The sequence below is a fragment of the Myotis nattereri genome (genome assembly GCF_964212035.1).
Source record: "Myotis nattereri genome assembly, chromosome: 9".
Classification (NCBI taxonomy): Eukaryota; Metazoa; Chordata; class Mammalia; order Chiroptera; family Vespertilionidae; genus Myotis; species Myotis nattereri.
This window is the reverse complement of record NC_138084.1, coordinates 40542404-40564609: the sequence shown is the minus strand read 5'-3', so window position 1 is coordinate 40564609 and position 22206 is coordinate 40542404. Positions and strand designations below refer to the sequence as shown.

The following is a 22206-nucleotide window of genomic DNA, read 5'->3' as shown; positions in this document are numbered from 1 at the left end:
AGATATGTAGTTACTGTCCTTTACTCAACCCCAGGTCTAAAAAAAATGTGGAGAATTTTGGAGAGGAAAAGATACAATTTTGGTGGAAAACTATTTTTCTTACAAGCTTCTTTGTTTGCTTATAATAAACATAACAGCTCATTTATTTACTTATTTATTTATTTATTCACTCAATATTTATTGAAACCTAAAATGTGTCAAGCATGGTATTAGGTCTGAGGGCTCGGTGGTTATGGAGTATAGTCACAAGTTTTATGAGAGCAACCTACCTGAAGACAGATGGAAGGGGTATATCAAAGGCTCCTGAGATGTGTTCAATAGGTACATATTTATTTTCAGTACCTCTTGCAAAGCTGTACTGTGTTTTGAGTGGGTGATCTGTATGGAGGAGTGTTACTGCTGGAAATGGAGTACCCATCCCTGTGAACTATTTAAAGGCTACAGATTTAAGGTAAACCTCCCATATTACTGGGCTAGGAGAAATGAGCTTCCTGCATGGCAATCTGCATTTTTACAATGAAAGACAAACTCTAAACAACCATGGATCAGAGTCAACTTTAATTATTAGTTTCAGTAGTGACAGAGACAAATTATTCTATAAATCTTAAACAGTTTAGAACTGATAGATGATAAGTGACTTTTTCTGTATTTGACACGACATTATGAAAACAAATCTTTTGTATAACATTAATACAAAAAATCTGAGTCACCAATTTAATAAACAAATCCTTGTCTAAGTGTAAAAGAGGCAAGTAAAATAAACATGAAATTCAAATAAAGAAACTCTTTAAACAGATCCAAACCTTATATAATTAGAAACACTAGATTGGAAATATTTCCCATGTAAATTACTCAGCTTAGGAATGGAGACTGATGGTACATTCAATAGGAAATATCACTCAACATTTAGAATCCAAATATCTACAAGAACATTTTTACAAATGAAGTAGAAAAGTAAGTTCAGGGTTATTAGGGGAAAGGAGATTTATAAGACACAAGTCAGGTATAAATTGCACAATCGGGTACTATTTTTAAACCCATCTGATTTATATTCAATGTAATTTCTTAAAGAGCCCCCTTTGCCTTCAGTTCACACAAAAATATTATAAACATGTTTATAATTTATCATTTACTTAAATTTCAGTATACTACTTGAATACTATTTGACCAGTTTGAACAAATACAATTTATCTAAAAAAAAAACAACTTTATTTCTGTCTGTCAATTTTCTTTAAATTGTCAATATTTATTAGGCAATAATAAAATGTACTTGTATATATACATACACATGTATAATGGATTTTTTTTCATATTAAGAAAATAACAGCTTATAATTTTCTGTCTGATCAACATACTAGTATATCTCTATAATATATATTCCATATAAACAGGTTATACGTACTGGGTCGGGGGGGGGGGGGCACACACACACACCCAGTAGTCTTTTTCCAACGACCAATTGGAGGATGGCTCCTCTGTAACACTGAAATAAATTTTTATCACAGTTTTGTGCAGTGATTCCTTATTTATTCAGAGCTAAGCTCACACATTTGTATTCAACTGGTGAGACACACAAAGAAACTTCTCCCAAAGTCACATGCCCTTTGTTATCGGGAGCCAGGCTCAATCTATCCCCACATCCCCAGTGCTCAGCACAGAGCTGGGCCCATGTTCGTCATCCCATGTATGTTTGCTACATGAATCAATAAGGGATCACTGCACAAAATGCTGACAGAAGTGCTTACTGTGTCACTCTGTTACTCACTCTTCCCATCCTCATGCCTTATTCTGTGACTCCTCAATTCTGTGATTGAGATTGAGATGTATTTTTTAAAAATAAACCTAAAAATACTGAAGTCAGCTATGTGGTTTCTAATATTCAGGTATAGAAACTGAAGCATGAGGATATAAAAAGATTTTTTCTTAAAGAAGGAAGATTCACATAGTAAGCACGACTCTAAGGGCTGTGGGTCCATTTTTGTCCTTGATTTTTTTCATTTATGTTTGTTCAGAACTGTGTACAGAGTTAGTTTACATCTGATTTTTGTCCCCATATTTAAGCAAGGATCATTTTCCAAGGTGCCTGGGGAGAGGATTCTCTGGACTGAGAGGGGCGGCAGGGTAACTTTTCCAGCTCCTCGGCTTTAGGGCTCCCTCAGCTGTTGTGCGAATACTCAAAGTAGCCCTTCTCCTCGAGGCCACTTCTGTGTCTCAGAGCTAAGTCTGTTTGTAGAGGATGCTTGGCTCCTCCTTCTGTTCTAGCCCTAGAGCTCTACAGGCCTTTCTTCCAAGCAATACAGCAGCTTGAGAAGTTTATGTAGCTGAAGCCGCATTTTCTTGCATCTTCTTCCTCTATAGGCTTTCCACCTGTCAACAGAACCTTCTTTCCATCTTACTCAAGAGGTATTTTTGTTTCATGTGATTTCCTTCAGGCTGAGGTGACAGCTTTTCAGAAAAGCTTCTGTGCTGAACATTTATGAGGTTGTCAAGTGCTTATGACCACAGCTGCATTGCTTGATTCACTCAAGTGCAACAGGACTTGGACCTGGTAAATACTGTTCCCTGTTTCACTAGTCAATTTCAAAGCCAACTGCCCAGGTTTCTGTTTAGTCCTTTCCTATTGGAGGTGAGGGTTGTGATTTGTTGTTGTTTTAGTTTAAATTTGCTGTAGAAGTAAGTTTTGTTATTACCTTAACTACACTGCATCCCACAACATAATTTCTAATCTTGACTACACCTACCTTCTTCAAGAATACTTAAGGTGTCCCTATTTTGTGATACTAGAGACCTGGTGCATGAATTCATGCATGTGTGGGGTCTGGCCAGCCTGCCCTGATGGGGGCCAATCTGGGCTGGGCAGGCATGGGGGAGGGGCCAAGGGAGGTTGGCTGGCTGTCCCCACCCCCGATCAGGGTGGGAAGCCAATTGGAAGCAGGGCCGGTGGGTAGGAGGGGCTGTGGGAGGTTGGGGAGGTTGGGGCCCTGATCAGGCTGGTTGGCCACTGCAGTGCATGTCATAGCCACTGGTCATTCCAGTCATTCTGGTCACTTGGCTTTTATATATATAGATTGTTGGATATGTTATCTCTAGGTTTCTAGTCTGGTTATTTTTGTGTGTGTTTTGTTGTTGTTGTGGTTAATTTGGCATTCATAAGGTATTTAGAGGAAATTCATAGTTATATTTCTGCTATGCTTAGGGCATCGTCATGTCACTCAATTCCTATGTCTTTATTTTAGAAAAGTTATTTTATGATACTATGAAGGAAAAAAAGCATGGAAAGAAATGTTTATTAAAAAAAAAAAAAAAAAAAAAAAGAAGGTAACTTTTGTCCCAGTGTCTTCTTTCCCCAATCATCCAATGAAGTTGAATCATGCCATGGCCTGTCACTGCCCAGGGAAAGTCCTCACATCATGTGCTTAACCTTTCAAGTGTCTACAAGCCTGAATGGTCTGTGTTGTGTGTGCTTTGCATGAATTATCAGAGGATTCCTCTTTCTTTATGACTTGCGCTCCAGAGATTTTATTTTGTGAATTTCCTGATATCCTCCAGCCACCTCTCCTCTGCTCTAGTTTAAGCTGAAGACTCTGGGCTTAGGTTCACTAAAGGCCATGAAAGTCTATATTCCAGCAAATCATGGGTCAAACCCCAAATGCCTCTTGAGCAGACACACCTTGTCATCAATAAGTAGTATTTATTAACCTTCCATTTGGAGTGTCTACTAGCTCCCTAGAAGAAATTTAATCTTCCCCCTAGTCATGCCTGAGGGATGGCAACATATGATTTTTTTTCACAAAACTTTTCTTCCAGTTTTAAGCTTATTAATTTCAGGTAGTTCATAATCAATATGACAAAGGCATAAGTTTCATTTTATAGGACTCGAATGCTCTTATTTAAAAAGTGTAAAGTTAGTCATAGCTATCATATGTATTTAATTTTTAAAGTTTAAAGGTTACTAAAACATTATTACTTTAAAAAGTATTAGGAATACTTATGATCTCAAATAACATAATAATACCCAGCCATTCTATGGTTGATATGTATGCATTAGTTTTTAAAATGTATTTGACTAAGAAAATTGGCAACCTGAGACATTTCATTACAATGTAAGACAGCTGATATTTTGAGTTATGGGTTTTAGCCAGGCTATACCATACAACTAATGGCTGGTACCCAATCACAGGTCCATGCATAGCAGGAGATTGAAATCCTCCAAAAGAATAGCAGAGTACACACACACACACACACACACACACACACACACAGAACAATCACAACAACAAAAAACACATAGGGTACATGAATTTCCAGAAGCTTTCTTCCTGATCACAGCTTAGATCCCAATAACATTTTATGTAGCCTCTTACGAATCTCCTTAGTCTTAATGGAATAAATAATTGGGTTCAGCATTGGAGGAACAAAGAGATAAACCAGGGACATGAACCTGTGCACATGCTCAGAGGAGTGTTTCCCAAATCGGTGAATCATGGACACACTAACCATGGGCACGTAAAAGATAAGCACAGCACAGATGTGTGACACACAAGTGTTGAGTGTCTTAAGCCTTTCTTCCTGGGAGGCAATGGCCAACACAGAGTGCAGTATGAGAACGTAGGAGAGAACGATGAGCACTGAGTCTACACCAAACGCAGAGATGACAATGAACAGGCCATACATGCTATTGATGGTGGTATCTCCACAAGGCAAGCGGATGAGATCTGGGTGCAAGCAGTAGGAATGGGTCAGCATGTTGGCCTCACAGAACGGCAGCCTCCTCAGAAGAAAAGGCAGTGGGAAGACCATGCAGAAGCTGCGGATGATGATGGATAGGCCCATGTGAGCCACACGGATATCAGTGAGCACAGATGAGTAACGCAAGGGGTTACAGATGGCCACATACCGGTCAAAACTCATAGCCAACAGGATCCCAGACTCTGTCCAGGAAAAAAAGTGGATGAAGAACATCTGGGTCAGGCAGGCATCAAAGGCAATCTCTGGGGCATGGAAGCACAAGACAGCCAGTACAGTGGGCAATGTAGAAAAGGACACACCCAAGTCATTGACAGATAACAGAGACAGGAAGTAATACATTGGCTGGTGCAAGCTCTGCTCCTCCTTTATGATGAAGAGAATTAGAATGTTGCCCAGGACGGAGATAGCATAAAGCAGCAAGATGCAGGCAGTTAACCAGTGCTCCAGGCCCTCCATCTCTGGGAAGGCTGTTAGTGTGAAGCTGGTAATGCTTGAGATGTTAGTCCCAAAACTTTTCCTGAGTTCCATGAGTAGCTTTTAAAGAAATACAACCAGAGTGAAGTGAGGTCAGACAGTGGAGGATGTAAAGACCAAAAGTGGTCACTGTTCTCAAGATGGAAGGGACAATGACATTTATATTTGATACCAAAGATCATGAAAGGGTAAGGAAGAATTAGATCAGGGTTCAATGGCTCTAGCTCAGACAGTCTGCAGTCTGATCATATCCACAAATGGGTCATGGACTCCAACTCCTTCCTCACAAAAATCCTTTGACTTTTTAAATTTTTTTTGGATATTATCCTTTAATCTTCTTTCTCTGCCTTTTGTACAGAAAGATTCAAATCTTTTCCAATGGTGGAAATTGTTTTTGTCCTTTTTATCCACCAAGTGTTATCCACCATATTCTTTAAGAAGCAAGATACAGCCCTAACTGGTTGCTCAGTGGTTAGATTATTGGCCCTCAGACTTAAGGGTCGTGGGTTTGATTCCAGTCAAGGGCATGTACCTCAGTTGCAGACTCCAGTCAGGGTGTGTGGGGGTGGCAACCAATTAAGGTGCCTCTCTCACATTGATGCTTCTCTCCGTCCCTCCCTTCCATTCTCTTTAAAAAAAAAAATCAATGGAAAAAATAGGCTTAGGTGAGGATTAACAAAACAAACAAAAATGAAGCAAGATATGATGAGTCCTCCATGAAGTTCTTTAATACTCTCTACTTACTAATGCATTTCCTCTGGAACAGGTGAGAACATTTTTGTCTATATTCTGAGCTGAGTCTCCTCTCTTGCTTGCACTGAAGCATCACTCCTCATCCTCTCTTTGTTGCCTGAGACCTTCACTTATTCACCAAGGGTCCAGAACCTCATGCTCCTTCACTTCTGATTGCTCATGGTTATTCTCTCTGACATGTTTACATCTATTTGCTCTGTTTAGATTAAATATTCTCAAATTGTGCTGCATGTTGGAATCACTTGAGGGAGTTTAAAATATATATAGTCATGTTTTGTTTTGTTTGTTTTTTTGCTGGAGCCTTGCTCATACCAGTTAAATCAGAAACTCTAGCAGTGGAACTCAAGAATCAGTATTTTTTAAAAACTTCTCAAGTGATTCCAATAGGCAGGCAAGTTTGAAAACTAGAGGTTTAGATAATTTCTAAGAGCTTCACATATGTCCTACCTCACAGCAATTTCTTTATTGAGGTTTAATTTCAGGATTTACTATCATAGAAAACAAGGAATAACAAAAAGCCTCTTATTGCCCTCACATGTTCTTCTAGTAATCACTCATTTCTCTGCTCTCTTTATAACTAATATCTTCAAAAATACTTTCCACTCATAATGTCCTTCTAATCTCTTCTCTGTGTGGCAATGATCCCAAATGTATGTCTCTAGTTCAGACTTCTCTTCTAGCTCTAGACTCAGCATCCAACTCCATATCGACTTAAATAGCTCATCAGCATCTCAACACAACAAATTCAAAGTTGAACTTTTCAGTTATCACCATACTTAATCCTCTCAAATATATATCACCTTATAAAAATCCATCACCAAGCCAGAAAAACCTCATTTTCTCTCATTCCCAGATATAATTACTCTATTACCACCTCTTGAAAATATACTTACCACTGCTTTCCTCTCTATTTCACTTCCAACTATAATTTATCACTAAGCATCTTTTACCAGGATTTCTTCAAGACCTTCCTTGGTGATTGACCAACTTAATGCCATGCCCCTCTCTAATGCATTATTCACAAAACAGTCAAATTATTTGTTTATAATATAAACAAAAAGATGTTATACTCCTACTGGAAAATCTTCCAATGGCTTCTCTTCCCTTTTGAAATAAAATTCAAATAGAATTCAAGCATCTTTACTATGGCATACAGTAGCATTAACACTACCTAAAAGCTTACCTTCCAATTATTCTAATCATCCATTGCACCTCTGCTCATGGTCGTATGTCCCTATTGTATGTTCTCATACATATTTTTATTCATGACTTTTATCACACTTTAGAATTACAATGGATTATTATATATGTTTGGTTATTTAATTAGTATCTTTCTCCCACAATAAATTATAAATTCCCATAATTGTCTGTGTTCCGTCTTATTTTATCATCAATGCTTAGCCATGTCACTGTGCATAGAGCCCTGGATTAGGTCTCAAGAATTACCATTTCTAGTTCTAATCAATAAATACTGATTACACAAATAAATTATTTTAGAAAGGAGGTATTATGAGCTTCTTCAAATATTTGTACCTTAATCACTCAGAACTTTGAAGCTATGAATGAGATTTCTACAGACCTCTGTGACGGAAGAGCTGAAATCCCCATTTACCTCTGCAGGGCAGCTCTGGTAGATGGGAGGAGAGAGGCAGGTGAAGTGTCTACTAGAAAAGAAACACTAAGAGCTCTGACACTGCACCCAACCTTCCTGCCAGCCTCTACCCCCTCCATGCCCTGAGCTGTAAAACTGCCTCTTAAGAGTCCCCCTGAGCCCAGTATATCCCATGGCTCAGAGATGGCTGGGGCAAGAGGGAATACAAAAATTGGGGGTGGATGGCTCCTCTGTGACCTGACATTTCTTTGAAACTGTGAGGTTTCAAAGAAACTAAGAGTTAGAACTGGATTGTTCTTCATTTTACAGAGGAGGATATGATGCCCAGAAATAATCCACTCAGTAGGTAAAAACCAGAGCTGGATTGAATCCCAGGTCCTCTGACTCTCACAGCAAGTTTGAAAGAAAAGCAGTTTCTGTCATATCTTTCAATTCACTTTCCAAATTACAAAAATACTCGAAATTACATCATATTATTTCCATTACCAGTATGGTAAAGTTCAAACATTTATCTGGGCCTGTGCTATGACACTGCCTTCCTTTCAAATTTTATCTTGAGCCATTTCCCCTTTGTTTTTTTGTTTTTCTATTGCAACCATAATCATCTTTCAGTTCCTTGACTATGCAAGGCTTACTCCTTCCTCATGGCCTTGGCAAATCTACTTCCCATGTCTTGGAAGCTTTTCCCCATTTATCTTCCCTTCTCCTGGTTAGCATCTTATCCATTAGCTAGCTCTTAGCTTAAACTGCCCTATGGAAGATTCCCCTAACCCCTTAGCCTAATAAATGTTTACACTATATTCTCCATTGGTCTTTTCTAGCACCTGCAGAGTTGTGATTATTGATTTAATGCAAACAATAAATTATGTATCCAATGCCTCTCTCCTACATTACTATGTAAATTCCATGAAAGATGAGACTATGTCTTTCTTATTCTTTAATAGACTCAAAGCACTCAGCATAGGGTTTAGCAAATAGTAAGCATTCAAATAATATTTTTGCCATAATTAACACTATCAGTATAATAGCATCAACCTTCTTTCCATCTGGAAAATGAATTGGAGGGCAGGTATTTGGTGAATCATGTTTTAGGGTACAAAGGACATGAATACATCTGTTTAATTTATGCCGTTTTGTCAGTGTATCTAGATTCCTATCAACTCCACAGTGCAGAATGACCTGCACTTGGTTGTTTACTTTTTAAAAAAATTATGTATTTTTGCCCAATCTAAACCATCTATTCATTTCTAGAGAGAATCTTTATAAAGTAATGGTATCACTTCCTACCTTAATTAATCTAAGCCAGTGTGCACCAGAGAAACCTTTGACCCTACAGGCTGTGTGAACATGTCCCTTCTCTGGCCTACCACATATAGTAATCATGGCATCTTACCTCACTAGGTGATAACTATTTGCATCCATGTATACTAATTGAGCAGTTTATGTGTTGGCCAGCCCCTGTGCCTTTGAAATGGATACCACTGTTTTGCCTATAAGAAAACTGAGACACACTAACTTAAAAAACTTTTCCAAAAAGTATAAGAGGCAGAACTGGCATTTAAATCTAGGCACTCTTTCTATTTTGTTTGTTAGTTTAATTTGTTCATTTGATTCCACTTAACAAGTAAAATCACTTATGCTTATTTCACTTAGCATAATACTCCACAGGTCCATCCGTGCTGTTGCAAAAAGTAAGATTCCTTTCTTTTTCATAGCTGCGTAGTACTCCATTATGTAAGTATACCATGGCTTTTTTGTCCACTCATCTACTGATGGGCACTTAGGTTGCTTCCAAATCTTGGCTATTGTAAATAATGCTGTAATCAACATAGGGGTGCAAATATTCTTTCAAAATAGTATAACAGTTTTCTTTGAAGTATAAATGCTGGGTCATAAGGTAGTTCCATTTTTAATTTTGTGAGGGAACTCCATACTATTTTCCACAGTGGCAGTACCAATCTGCATTTTCACCAACAGTGCTTGAGTGTACCCCTTTTCTCCAAATCACCAGCACTTGTGTGTTGATTTATTGATGGTAGCCATTCTGCCAAGTGTGAGGTGATATCTCGTTGGAATTTTAATTTGCATTTCTCTGATGATTAGTGACTTTGAGCACCTTTCCTTATGTCTATTGGTCATCTGTAAGTCCTCTTTGGAGACGTACCTATTCACGTCCTTTGCCCATTTATTAATTGGATTTTTTTGTTTTTTTATAAGTATTTTCCTCATTGAGAACTTATATCTCAAGCAATGTACTAATCATCTTACTTACATAATTTCTAAACTATAAAAAACACAACAAGCTGGTTATTTTTGTAGTAAGTTTACAAATGAGTAAAGTAAGGCTCAGAGAGATTGGGATTTTTTCCAAGGTTTTCATTGATCTTGGACAAAATTCACACTCTTTTTAATGTAAACAAACAATCCATTTGTTCAAGAAGCTTATGATTCAAATAGGGAATTACATACAGAGAAGGACAGAATCATATCTAGGTGCTGTGGTCTAATGCTACACAAATACATTAGAAGTGAATAAAAATAACGAAACATCTGTTTTTCCACTGTTGGAGGTGAGGGACAGGTAGATGGAGGGCAGGTAGTAAAGAAAGTGCTGGAAATGCTGAGTCAGTGTCTGTTTTGATAAATATTTAGAATGATCTGTAGTTTCAAGCATATAAAAATTGACAAGATATTTCAAGTAAAGGCTACCAAAACAAAAATACAGAGGCATAAAGCAACTTGTTGGCCTAACAATCACATGTAGCTCCATATAGTTGGAGCAAATTTTTTGTTTTGGGGGCATAGGGAGATAGTTAGGAAGAATGAGACATAAGAAATGGACACAGTGTTCATATTTTAAAGTACATTTTAAAGGACTTTGGACTTTATCCTTAATCAAAAAAAGCCATTTAAGGCTATGAATGATTTAAGGCTAAGAATTTATAATCAGATAAATTCTTTAGGGAGATCATTCTGGCTGAAGCTTGGAAAAGTGAGAGAAAAGAATGGTGAACATGTGGGAGATATTGCCAGAGTGAAGTGAGGGGTAATATTGAAGGCCCAGAATAAGCTAACAACAATGTTGAAGTAGCAGCAAAGATTGGATAAGCCAAAGTATAATTAGAATTTTCAGGACTTGGGACCCAATTACAAATAAAGGGATAAAGTAAAATAACTCATTTCGCTCTCAAGGTTTGTCACATTACTAAAAGATTCCTCAAAAAAAGTAGTAAATAGCAAAGTCCCAAAATGGCAAAATTGTTTCCCCTCATTTTAACCAGAAGACAATTTAACACATTAAGTAAATATACAGATATTATTTTTTTTATAGAGGACAGACTTTTTGTTTCATTAGATACCTTTTCTGAAATCTATTGTTTACATATTTTTTCATTATCTTACTCATTAACATAATGAACTATATTGAGGGATTTTTGAAAATGTGTCCCTTTTTTAATCCTAGGATGTGTCAACTATTCTTTGTCTATATTGCTTAATTGCATTTACAACTTGTAGTATTTATACATATGTTTTCATTATATGCTTAATCTATAGAAATTTTGCTGACATATTTTTTCTGTATCTCTTTATCAAAACTATATTTGAGCTTTTACATAGGTTTCAAATTTTATTTTTGATTTAAAATGTATAAAAAGAATAATCTATTTCTTAAAATTTGGGGGGAAAGTAAAGAAAAAGATATTGTACTATAGTATGTTGGAGATGGTGGGAGTATAGCTGTCAACTTTCATTCTTTTTTCTCAATTACCACTTAATTATTTATTTATATTTTATAATTGTCCTCAAAATACCAATTTGTTCAAGATTTTGAATTGCTTACAGAATTTATTACTTAAAATAATAAATCTAATTTACTAATATATATTATTATTAAGTTTTATTTTCCATTTAATTTGAATTTCCAGAGGTTGGTGTATTCCATCAGCTTGTTAAAGAATTAGTCATTGGGTTACTTTCACTCTTGCCCATTCACATTTATTCACTTCTTTTATTTTAATTATTTTTAATTACTTTATAAAGTATTTTATTCTTTTATAATGTTCTTAATTAAATGCTTCATTTCTTAACTTTTATTCTTTTGTTTTTTATAAAAATACTACCCAAATTTAATTATTATTGAAATTTATAATATTTAACACAATTTATATGTGATTACATTTATTTCATCCTAAAAGCTGGGTGGACAGTGTGTGTCATTGAAATATTGACATGCATAGCTATAGCTATTATAGCATATGTATAGTATTATTTTAACCAATATTATTTTGACATATTTATTTTATTTTATTGTGATAAAGACATAAGAGCTATTCTCTTAACAAATTTTAACTGTGAAACACATTATTGTTAACTATAGGTACAATGTTCCACAGTAGATCTCTACAGCTTATTCACCTTGCTTAACTAAATCTTTATGTCCATTGATTAGCAATTAAATCCTATTTCCCGCTTCCCAAGCCCCCAATAACCATTATTTCACTCTTTGATTCTATCAATTGGACCATTTTCTTTACTTCATACAAGTGAAATCATTCAGTATTTATCTTTCTGTGACTGGGTTATTTCACTTAGAATTATATCCTCAAAGTCACCCATCTTGTTGCATATTGTAGAATTTTATTTTTAAAGGCTGGACTAGTATTCTATTGTATACATATAGCACATTTTCTTTATGTGTTTATTGGTTGATGGATATTTAGGTTGTTGAATTGAATTTTGCGAATAGTGCCACATTGAACATGGAAATGCTAGTAGTTCTTTGAGATCCTATTTTAATTATTTTGGATAAATATATCATATGGTTATGACATCAAAAGTACATCAACAAAAACAAAAATAAACAAGTGGCCTAGATCAAACTAAAAAGCTTACATACAATAAATAGAAAAATCAAATAGTATAAAGGTAACCTATGAAATGGAAGAAAATATTTAACAACCATATATCTGACAAGGGGTTAATCTCCTAAATATATAAGAAATTTACAATTCAATAATAAAAGAACAAATGGGCTAAGGAGTTGAATAGTCATTTTTCAAAGAAGAGATACAAATGCCCAAAAGGAATATGAAAAATGTCCAATGTCCCTAATTATAAAGAAAATGAATATTGAAACCACAAAAAAAAATCATTTTACACTGGTCAAGATGGCTTTTAGCAAAAAACAAAAGATAGCAAGTCTTGGCAGGGTTGTGGAGGGGTCTGGACCTTACACACTGATGAGAATGTAAAATAGTGCATCTGCTATAGAAATATGATGAAATTCCCTCAAAGAATTAAAACTAGAACTATCTTTGCCATCATACTAGGGAAATGAATCCTTCACCCATTGTGGCACTATTTCCACAATAATAAGTAGTTTTCTTTGTGATGATTCACTTTAAACAATTATAATAAAATATATATTGTGACATATTTGGGGACTGATTATGAGAATGTACATTTTTTAATTAAAAAAGAAAAACTGAGCAACATTTTTTGCTAAATGATAACCCAGTTTACCTTGCCAAAACATGTTAATTAGTATCTTAACTAGTGCCAGGATATCATTAAGCATCTGGTGGCAAAAATCCTAATAGGTTAGTGCCCAAAAGCAAATTTTAAAAGTCTTGTCAAAATAAATCTGGAAAACCCAAATTTGTTGAGTAACAGTAAATTATCTTCTGAGTCTTGGCCTTTCACCATGATTCCTGCTTAAAACTTGGTTCCCAGTAGTATTCTGAAAAGCCTCTGACGAATCTCCTTGGTTTTGATGGAATAGATGACAGGGTTGAGCACTGGAGGAACAAAAAGATAAATGAGGGACATCAATGTGTGCACATACTGTGGAGCATGCCTTCCGTAGCGAGCTGCCATGGACACCCCAACCATGGGCACACAGAAGATGAGCACAGCACACATGTGTGATACGCACGTGTTGAGTGTCTTTAACCGTTCCTCCCAAGAGGCAATGGCAAGGACAGAGTATAGTATAAGCACATAGGAGATGAGAATTAGTGCAGAGTCCAGACCAAAGGTGGAGATGACAATGAATAGGCCAAAAATATTATTGATGGTGATGTCGCCACATGGCAGGCGGATAAGATCTGGATGCAGGCAGTAGGCATGAGAGAGTACATTGGCCTTGCAGAAAGGCAACCTCTTCAGAAGGAAGGGCAATGGGAAAACCGTACAGAAACTGCGAATGATAACAGACATGCCCATGCATGCTACACGGGCATCCGTGAGCACTGTGGCATTGCGCAGTGGGTTACAGATGGCCACATAGCGGTCAAAGCTCATAACCAGCAGGATTCCAGACTCTGTGAAGGAGAAGAAATGGATAAAGAACATTTGAGCCATGCAAGAATCAAAGCTGATCTTCCTTAAGTGAAAGCAAAACGTGGCCAGTATTGTGGGCAGCGTGGAAAATGACACACCCAGGTCATTCACTGACAGCAGGGACAGGAAATAGTACATAGGCTGATGCAAGCTCTGCTTCTCCTTGATAATAAAAAGGATAAAGGCATTACCCACAATGGAGACAATATAGAGGGTGCCAAGGAGCAGAAACACCCAGTGTTGGGAGGTCTCCAGCCCTGGAAGACCAGTCAGGGTGAAAGGAGGAAACTCTGAGCTGTTGTGGGGGTGACCTCCCATGCTGGAGCTATTTCTTAGATTCTATGACCACTCTCCTGTAAAAAAAAGAGAAAAATATACAATTTTATCAATGGCCTAAGCCTCATATTTTAAGACTCTTATATACCATCTCTGCTCACTTAATGACATTAGTCAGTTTTGTTCACCAAATCACTCATTCTTATCTCTCATTGTCACCAACATTTCTGAAATTGTCTGAGTTTTCTCATTTTTTCTAGCTGGCTAAACAGATTATGTTGCCTTTTCTTTACAGCTGTACCTATCGCCACTTTGCTCTTTTTCACATTTAAAGCTATGAACTCTTTATGGGCATAACTCTGTTCAAGATCTAAGGCGAAACTGTTCTGCCTTCTTCCTGAGCATTCCATGTATTCATCAAACTATTACATTTTCTTCTTTCCACTCTCTTAGGTTACTGAGCATTTACTACCTTATTATGACTCCTCAGATTTTTTACTCCTTTTCAGTCTCTCACTTCTTCCACATATTTGTTCAGAGAGGAGGTGGGTGGAGAAAAAAATATCCATGCATAAAGATAACCTTCCAGACATTCATCAAATGCACTTGACTCCCATATATCCACTCATCTTTTCATTCTTCTATCGTTCATCTTACAATATTACTTTTCTCCCTGAATAACTTAATTTGTTGAAAATCTTTTAAAAATATTTTAGGACTGAATAATCATTCAATCATAGTTCATAACCATTCAGTATTAATACTTCTTAATAAATAATTAATAATAATTTTTTCTATACCATGGAAATACTTCTCATCTGTGTTCTCCATCTCTTTAAATAATAACATCATTGTGACTAAGATTAAAACTCAAAACCCAAACATCACTGATTCCTTTATGTTCTACATTAAACTGGGTAAAAACTGATGAAAATACTGACCCCCAAACTGCCTCTGCCAGTACCTTTTTTCATTTCCTTTGACCTTCACTTTATAATTCAGACCCAAGAAAATTCATTGTTTTACCATAATAACAGCCTCCTAATAAACCTCATGCCTCTCTTTATTTCATTCTCTAATCTGGAAGACTAATATTAAATATATATACCATTGTTTTGATTAGAAACCTTGCATGCCCCCTCATTGCCAAGGGATCAAATCCAAACTCATTAGCCTAGAATTAAAGTTCCTCTATGATCAGTACTAAGTTAATATTTCTGATCTCAAATCTCAGAATTTCTTTCCTTGTTCCTCAAGATACCCAGATTGGTCTATTTGCTGTTATACAAATGTGAACCACAGCTCCTCAACTCCCAGAGGTTGCCCAGAACGTGCTTACGCATTCAAACCATCATCCAGGCCACAGGATCAATGATGCCCTTCTTCATGAACACGTGGCTGGTCATTGTCAGTGGAGGTAACTTCTCCTATCATTTTCACAATTCTAATTTACATCTCCTTCTCCACTTTTTTCTCTCTTTGTCTTGCATTATAGCTGTGTAAGTCCTATCTTTTCTACTGACTCACCAGCTTCAAGAACTCAGGCCTAAGTCTTGTTTGGTGTTTCAGTCCCGGCCATGTTGAGTGCAAGGTCTTGACAAGGAGATGTACTAAAGTCTCTGATCCCTTCTTGGTTTTGGCTGTCTTTGTTGTAAATCACAGATGCCAAGAAATTTACCTAAAGAGGTTGAATAGGTTCAAGGGGTGGATGGTTGTGAAAACTCTTAGGAACCAGGAGTTGCATCTCTGAGTTCTAAAGCCTGACCTGCACCCTCACCTCCAGATTTCACCTGCCTTTGTTCCTTCATATACATCAGGATTTCTCTGTCCTTTCTTGTCAGGATGCAATTTTTTCTTCATTCCATATTCTTAAGATCCCTTTGCTTTCCCTACCTGATAACAATTCCTAAGCATTTTTGGTTGCCTCTGTGTATAATATGCAGACACCCTCAATTTGGAGTCTTTTAGGACTAAGTAAAGTCCTTCCAAGGGTCTTCCAAAGCAGCCACTATCTTTTTATATACCTCCCACACCAGATTATTCTGAAAAAAGTGTGGGGGTGCTTATTCACTCCAGGGCATCTATATCCAAAGTACAGCCTAATAGAGTGTCTCTGCTGAGAAAATGGCTTGAAGCAGAAAGCATGGCAGGATTTCAGAGAACAAGAGCAACAGATAGAAAATATAGAACTGGGAAGGTGATGAAAGTGAAAACATGCAGGAAAAGAAACCAAAACTAAGACCTGACTCAGATTAGGGCCAGCCTTTCCTCCTTTATACTGTCATATTCTAACACTCAGTATTTCTAAACTGGAGGCAGAGTGCCTTAGGCTTGAGTCTAGAGGGTCTGGTGCCCCAATTTACCTACCTGAGATAGCTCCATGCATGGAAGGCTCAGAGGAAGGGAGACCAGTAGTGGGGGTCCTGCATGCCCTGCCCATAGCTTCCAGTTACCCCTGCCACCTGCCTGGCCTGAGCAATATAAGTCTGCCTCCAGGAAATCTCTTGAGCTTATAGCAGCTGAGGAGCTCATGGACCACTGGGAATATGGAACATCCGCAGTGCTCCACAACTCTCTGGCTTAGCATTTCATTGCTCATAGAGAGGAGTAAGAATGATCAGAACTAGAGGGACCTGCAAGAATATTTTATGTAGCCCCCCATTTTAGATAAGGGATCATAAAGCCTAGAAAGAAAAAGAGACATTTCCAATTTATGTAGCTTGTCAGTGGCAGAATATTTAAACCTGGGTCTTCTAACTTAGCATTTTTACTCTGTAACTCTGATCAATATCCATAAGAAATACTGAATCCTGTAAAGAGGTAAGCCACATATAAATTAATTTCAACATCTGAATGTAGGAGACGTGAAATTCTAACCTGGATCATCCATAAAATTGATCCCAAGCATGATAAGAAGCACTGGTACACTGTGGCTGGCCACACACACAGTATAATTACAAGTCAAATTATAGAAAGAGTTTGCCCAGGTAAGAAGGTGTTGAAAGCACCGCAGTATGCCGCCTTCTTCATTTTTCATTAATTGGACACTATGTTTTTTTATTTAAATGTAAGACTTTTTCCTCTCCTTTTCCAACTGTTTGTAGAGAAACTTCCCTGTGTCATACACTTGGCTAAGCACCCTAAAGATCTGGTACCAATTTCCCTGTATGTGTTTTGGAGGGATGGTGGTGAGTAGGGAGAGGGAGAGATAGTTTTCCCCTTCTCTGACACTAATTGGGTGTCCTCCAATTCAAATAAATTCTGACACTACCTACCCAGAGATAGCATACCTCATCTATTTGTTAATCATTATCACCTCTACCTTTTTTTCTGTTTATGCTATATTTACTATTTGATTGTCTCTCTGTCTTTACCTCTCTTTCTCCAAACTGCCTCAAAAATAAAGAGGCCCTGACTGAGTAGCTCAGTTTGTTAGAACACTGTCCCCGTAGGCCAAAGTTGCAGGTTCAATCCCAGGTGGTCAGGGCACATACAAGAATTAACCAATGAATGCATAAATACGTGGAACAACAAATCAAAGTTTCTCCCTTTCTCTTTTTTTTCTTTCTCTCCCTCCCCCTCTTTCTCTAAAAGCAATAAATTAAAAAATAAAGAAAGGAAGAAAAACAAGGAAAGAAAAGAAGCTAAAATCAGTCTCACTCATCTTCTGACCTTCCCCTGTGGCTACCTGTTAGATCTGAGAGACAAACCTGACCCCTTCACTCAGATCCAGTGCTTGTATCAGCTTCATCTGTAGTCTGCAGAGACATTTAAGTTTTAATGTTTACATAATTCTATTATTTGTTTACTTATTTACTTACTTATTTCAAAGAACAATCCATTGATTTTATAGAGGGAGAGGTCGGGAGAAGGAACATCCTTGTGAGACCTCAACACCTATCTGCCACCTCCTGCACACCACCTACTGGCAATCTAGCCTGAAACCTCTCCATGCACAGGATGACACCCAACCAAGGCACACAGGCCAGGGCCATAATTCTATCATTTTTTTAATTGGTCATTTATAATAATTTACATACCATAAAATTTAATTAACTGTACAATTCAGTGGTTTTTGAAAGGGCGAGGACTACGCCCTCCATCTTACCCTGGGTCCTCCATTTTTGGGCAGAGCCATGTGCTCGGCAAGGCTTCTTCCCGGAAGCCCAAGCCTCTGCTAGCCACACCCAGGATTTCTCTAAACTAACCAATGACAATCAAGGGAAGTGCACGCCATCGATATGACCACATCCTGTGTAACGAGACACCGACTTGCGCATGGCCAATTGGCAGGGCCCACAGTCCCCTCTCCTGCCCTTACTCCACTCCCCTATAAAACTCCTCTTCACACCGGGCTACGTCTTTCTCTGCCACCTGCTGCTGTGTCAGTAAGGAGGGTAGGGGAGCCAGACCCGGGTTTGAATAAAAGACTCTTTGCTTTTGCATCGGACTTGCTGGCTCCCTGGTGGGCTCTTGGGAATCTTGAAATCTGAGCATAACAGTTTTTAGTATATTTATAATGTTGTGCAACCATTATCAATATCTAATTTTAGAACATTTTCATCACTCTAAAAATAAGCTCCATAGAATACAATTAAAAAACTTAGGTGGCAGTTTTATTTTAAAATATCAATATTTAAAAAGACTAAACATAATATCCTTTTCTACTATTTAGATAGTAAATGACATTTTTAAGTGTCAACATTTTTGAGAGAGCATATGCTATTTCAAAATTATTTTAGAAAATACCTAAGCAAAAATTGTGAAGCCCATTTTTTTTTGGAAAAATAAGAGAGGATATAGGTATAGTAGTCTCCTTTTTACTTTCCATTGTTTCAGTTATCTCTGGTTAACTGTAGTCTGAAAATATTAAATGAAAAAATTCCAGAAATAAGCAATTTATAAGTTTAAAATTGCACCATTCTGAGTACTGTCACAAAACATTGCACCATCTTATGGGGGACCTGAATTAGACCTTTGTACAGCATGTCCACACTGTATACACTCCCTGCCCATTGATCACTTAGTATCCGTCTCAGTTATCAGACTGACTGTTGCATTATCACAGTGTTCAAGTCATCCTTATTTTACTTCGTAATGGCGCCAAAGCTCAAGAGTAGGTTAAACTTATCACAGGTACATATGTATAGAAAAACATATAGTATGTATAGAGTTTTGGTATTAGATGTGGTTTCAGGCATCCACTGAGGTCTTGGATCATATCACCCATGAATAAGGGAGGGAACTACCGTATGTACAAGGGAAAGTTATATAGCACTTTGAAGGCTCTGTTTAAGGAACCCTTGGCACAAAAACTTGATGTGTGGCTAATGTCAAAGGATATAAAGGGATCTCACTAGAGGACTGATGCTGTTCACTCCCAGGGCTAGCTTTGTGGACATGACACCTGGACAGTAGCATAAGGCCCATGCTCAGAAGGTTCCTGGGTTTCCTTCAATGCCCTGCTTCCATGCTCTTGAAATTCTTAATTTTGAACTTTTATTTTGTGAAATTAAGTCTAATGGGACAATGGAGCATAAAAAATGTCCACTGCCATTTCTTGTCACCCTATTTGCATATAACATTAGTAATGCCCTACATACACAGACTACCATGGACCTACAATGTATGAAAATGTAGTGAAATTTAGAAGAGAAGGAGAGGGGAGAGAAAGTAAGAGAACAGCAGGGAAGAAAAATAAAATTGCTAAATTTTATTTCCACCTTCCTTGAAATTTCTCTATGGATAACTTTCCTTCTTCATTTCTTTCTCCCCTTGTCAGCCTCCCCCTCCTTATTCTCTCTCTACAAATTAGCACCATGGCTTAAATCCCTAGAGTAGACCTATTAGAGTAGGTCCCCCTGGGTTTTCATACATGAGTGTCACAAAGTCAATAAATAACCTCACTTACTATGCCCCTTGACCAGAGGGGGCTGGAACTCAGAGCTAAACTGAAGCCACTCACTGGGCTCACAAAATCTAAGGACAGATTACACATTTCAACCCAGACATATCAACACTCAGACACCATTATCTTCAAATTACACTTGTAAAAACGGTTTTTACAACCTGCACAAAAATAGTTTTCACATCCCTAAATGAACCACTTCACTCAGGTATAGCATCTGTACAAGATGTTACTCCACCATATACCCTCCCACGCAGCCTCACACTCACACATGGCACGGGTCACAGCTCCAACCTCAGCATGCTCAACTTGTAAACACACATGACTCACACAGGATGTTCTTGAAATCAGATTCTTCGAAAATCTGTGTTGAAAGAAAGAACTCAAGAGTTCATCTATTGAAGTCTAGGTCTCAGAGGGAGCTCTGAGGAACTCCGCTATCATAGTAACCCAGAGACAAGGCTGAGTGAGACAAATTTGGGGAGATAGCCTATTCCACCCGGAGGGGTATTCTGGCTCTCCGTCTTTTCCACATGCATTTCCATGGGAAACAACCTTGCTTGTACCTAATCTTCCTGGTACTCCCATCCACATGGGCTCACGGAGTAGCAGCTTCCTCATAATAACTATTTGCAAACTTCCTTTGCAAGCAAGAATAGGCTAAGGAAAAAGGGAAAAAGCAGATACAGTGACTCTAACCCTCCACTCTCCACCACATAAGCTTCTTTCCTCTAGTGGCTGAAGCTATTTGTGAAGGTCTCCAGGCAAATCAGAGGGATGCTCCACTTTGTCTCTGGAATTCAGATGAGAAAAGTGATTGCAGCATTAGTTACTGATATTAGAGTGCCTTTGCAAAAAAATAAAATAAAAGTAGCAAATTAAGTGTTGGCCAAACAAATGGACAGTTAAGTGAGATGAAAACACCAAATGTTTAATCATGAGATCTAAGACCTAATTTTAGTTCTGACAGTAACAGGCTTTGTGATCTGGATTATATCAGTTCACTCATCTGAACTTGGACTTCTTCTTGGCAAGACAGAGGTGAGTATGATTATTATATTCTGTATTACTTCCAAGTGCAGCTATAAGACAAAGAGTTTGTAAAATGTGAAGGGAATTGTTTTTGGTATCCAAACTTTTAAATTTCACTTTCTTTACTCTTTCTCAAACACACAAGCTGTGTGAAATAAGTAAGCCAAGTGTTGTCATTCTCAATTTAGAAATGAGAAAATTGAGTTTCAAAAAGTTCATGAGACTTAACCAACGCTAAATACTGACTAGTAGAGAAGCTGAGACAAGAATTCCAACGTTCTTGGTTTTTTGGGGCTTTTTTTCAATTACAGTTTACATTCAATATTATTCTGTATTAGTTTCAGATGTAGAGCATAATGGTTAGATAATCATGAACGTTACAGAGTGACGTTCATGAACGTCCCTTTGATATTTCAAGTACCACCTGACCTCAAACAGAGTCTTTACAATATTACTGACTATATTCCCTATGCTGTAGTTTACATTTCTGTAACAATTCTGTAGCTACCAAGTTATTGCTTTTTATAAATCGAGATTTCCCAGAAAAGGGAAGGAGTTGTTCCAGTCACATACTAGTAACACTCACGTGATAGAATCAGGACTAAAATTCAGGATTCAGGCATCCTACGAAGGATTCTTTTAGGTATTACTGAGGGAGGATTATATAATACCAGTACATAATTAGTCTCTACAACAAAATTACTGAGGAAGGATTACATAATACCAGTACATAATTAGTCTCTACAACAAAAAATAATTCATTCTTCCAGGATGTCTACTGTTGGTAAATTCTAGGACATTCCACTCACTCCCTCAATCTGCTGTATCATCAATTGACATTTTGATCATGCCATTAATCCAACCATTGCATTGGTGAGTGTACAGTACAATGAACTGACTTTATCATAGTTAGCAGTTCTGTCTCCCTAGCTAGCATGTCTGATACACCTTTTACTTTCCTTCATGGTAACTTCATGCATGATCAAAACACTGTAGGTATTTAATCATGAGGCCTTTGAGTATATTCAGGTTGCCTAGCCCCTCTTTGTAGGCGCTATCA

At 37.5% G+C, this 22206-nt stretch overlaps 1 protein-coding gene across 1 annotated transcript; it reads right to left on the bottom strand.

The window, feature by feature from the left end:
• Positions 1-4323: 4323 nt before the first annotated feature.
• On the bottom strand, positions 4324-14248 carry LOC308525464 (olfactory receptor 51I2-like; the record flags this gene model as incomplete). Its single annotated transcript, XM_081100282.1, has 2 exons — positions 4324-5145; positions 14126-14248. The coding sequence occupies 2 exons, from the start codon at positions 14246-14248 to the stop codon at positions 4324-4326; spliced, it is 945 nt and encodes a 314-aa protein (XP_080956408.1).
• Between the last annotated feature and the right edge of the window lie 7958 nt (positions 14249-22206).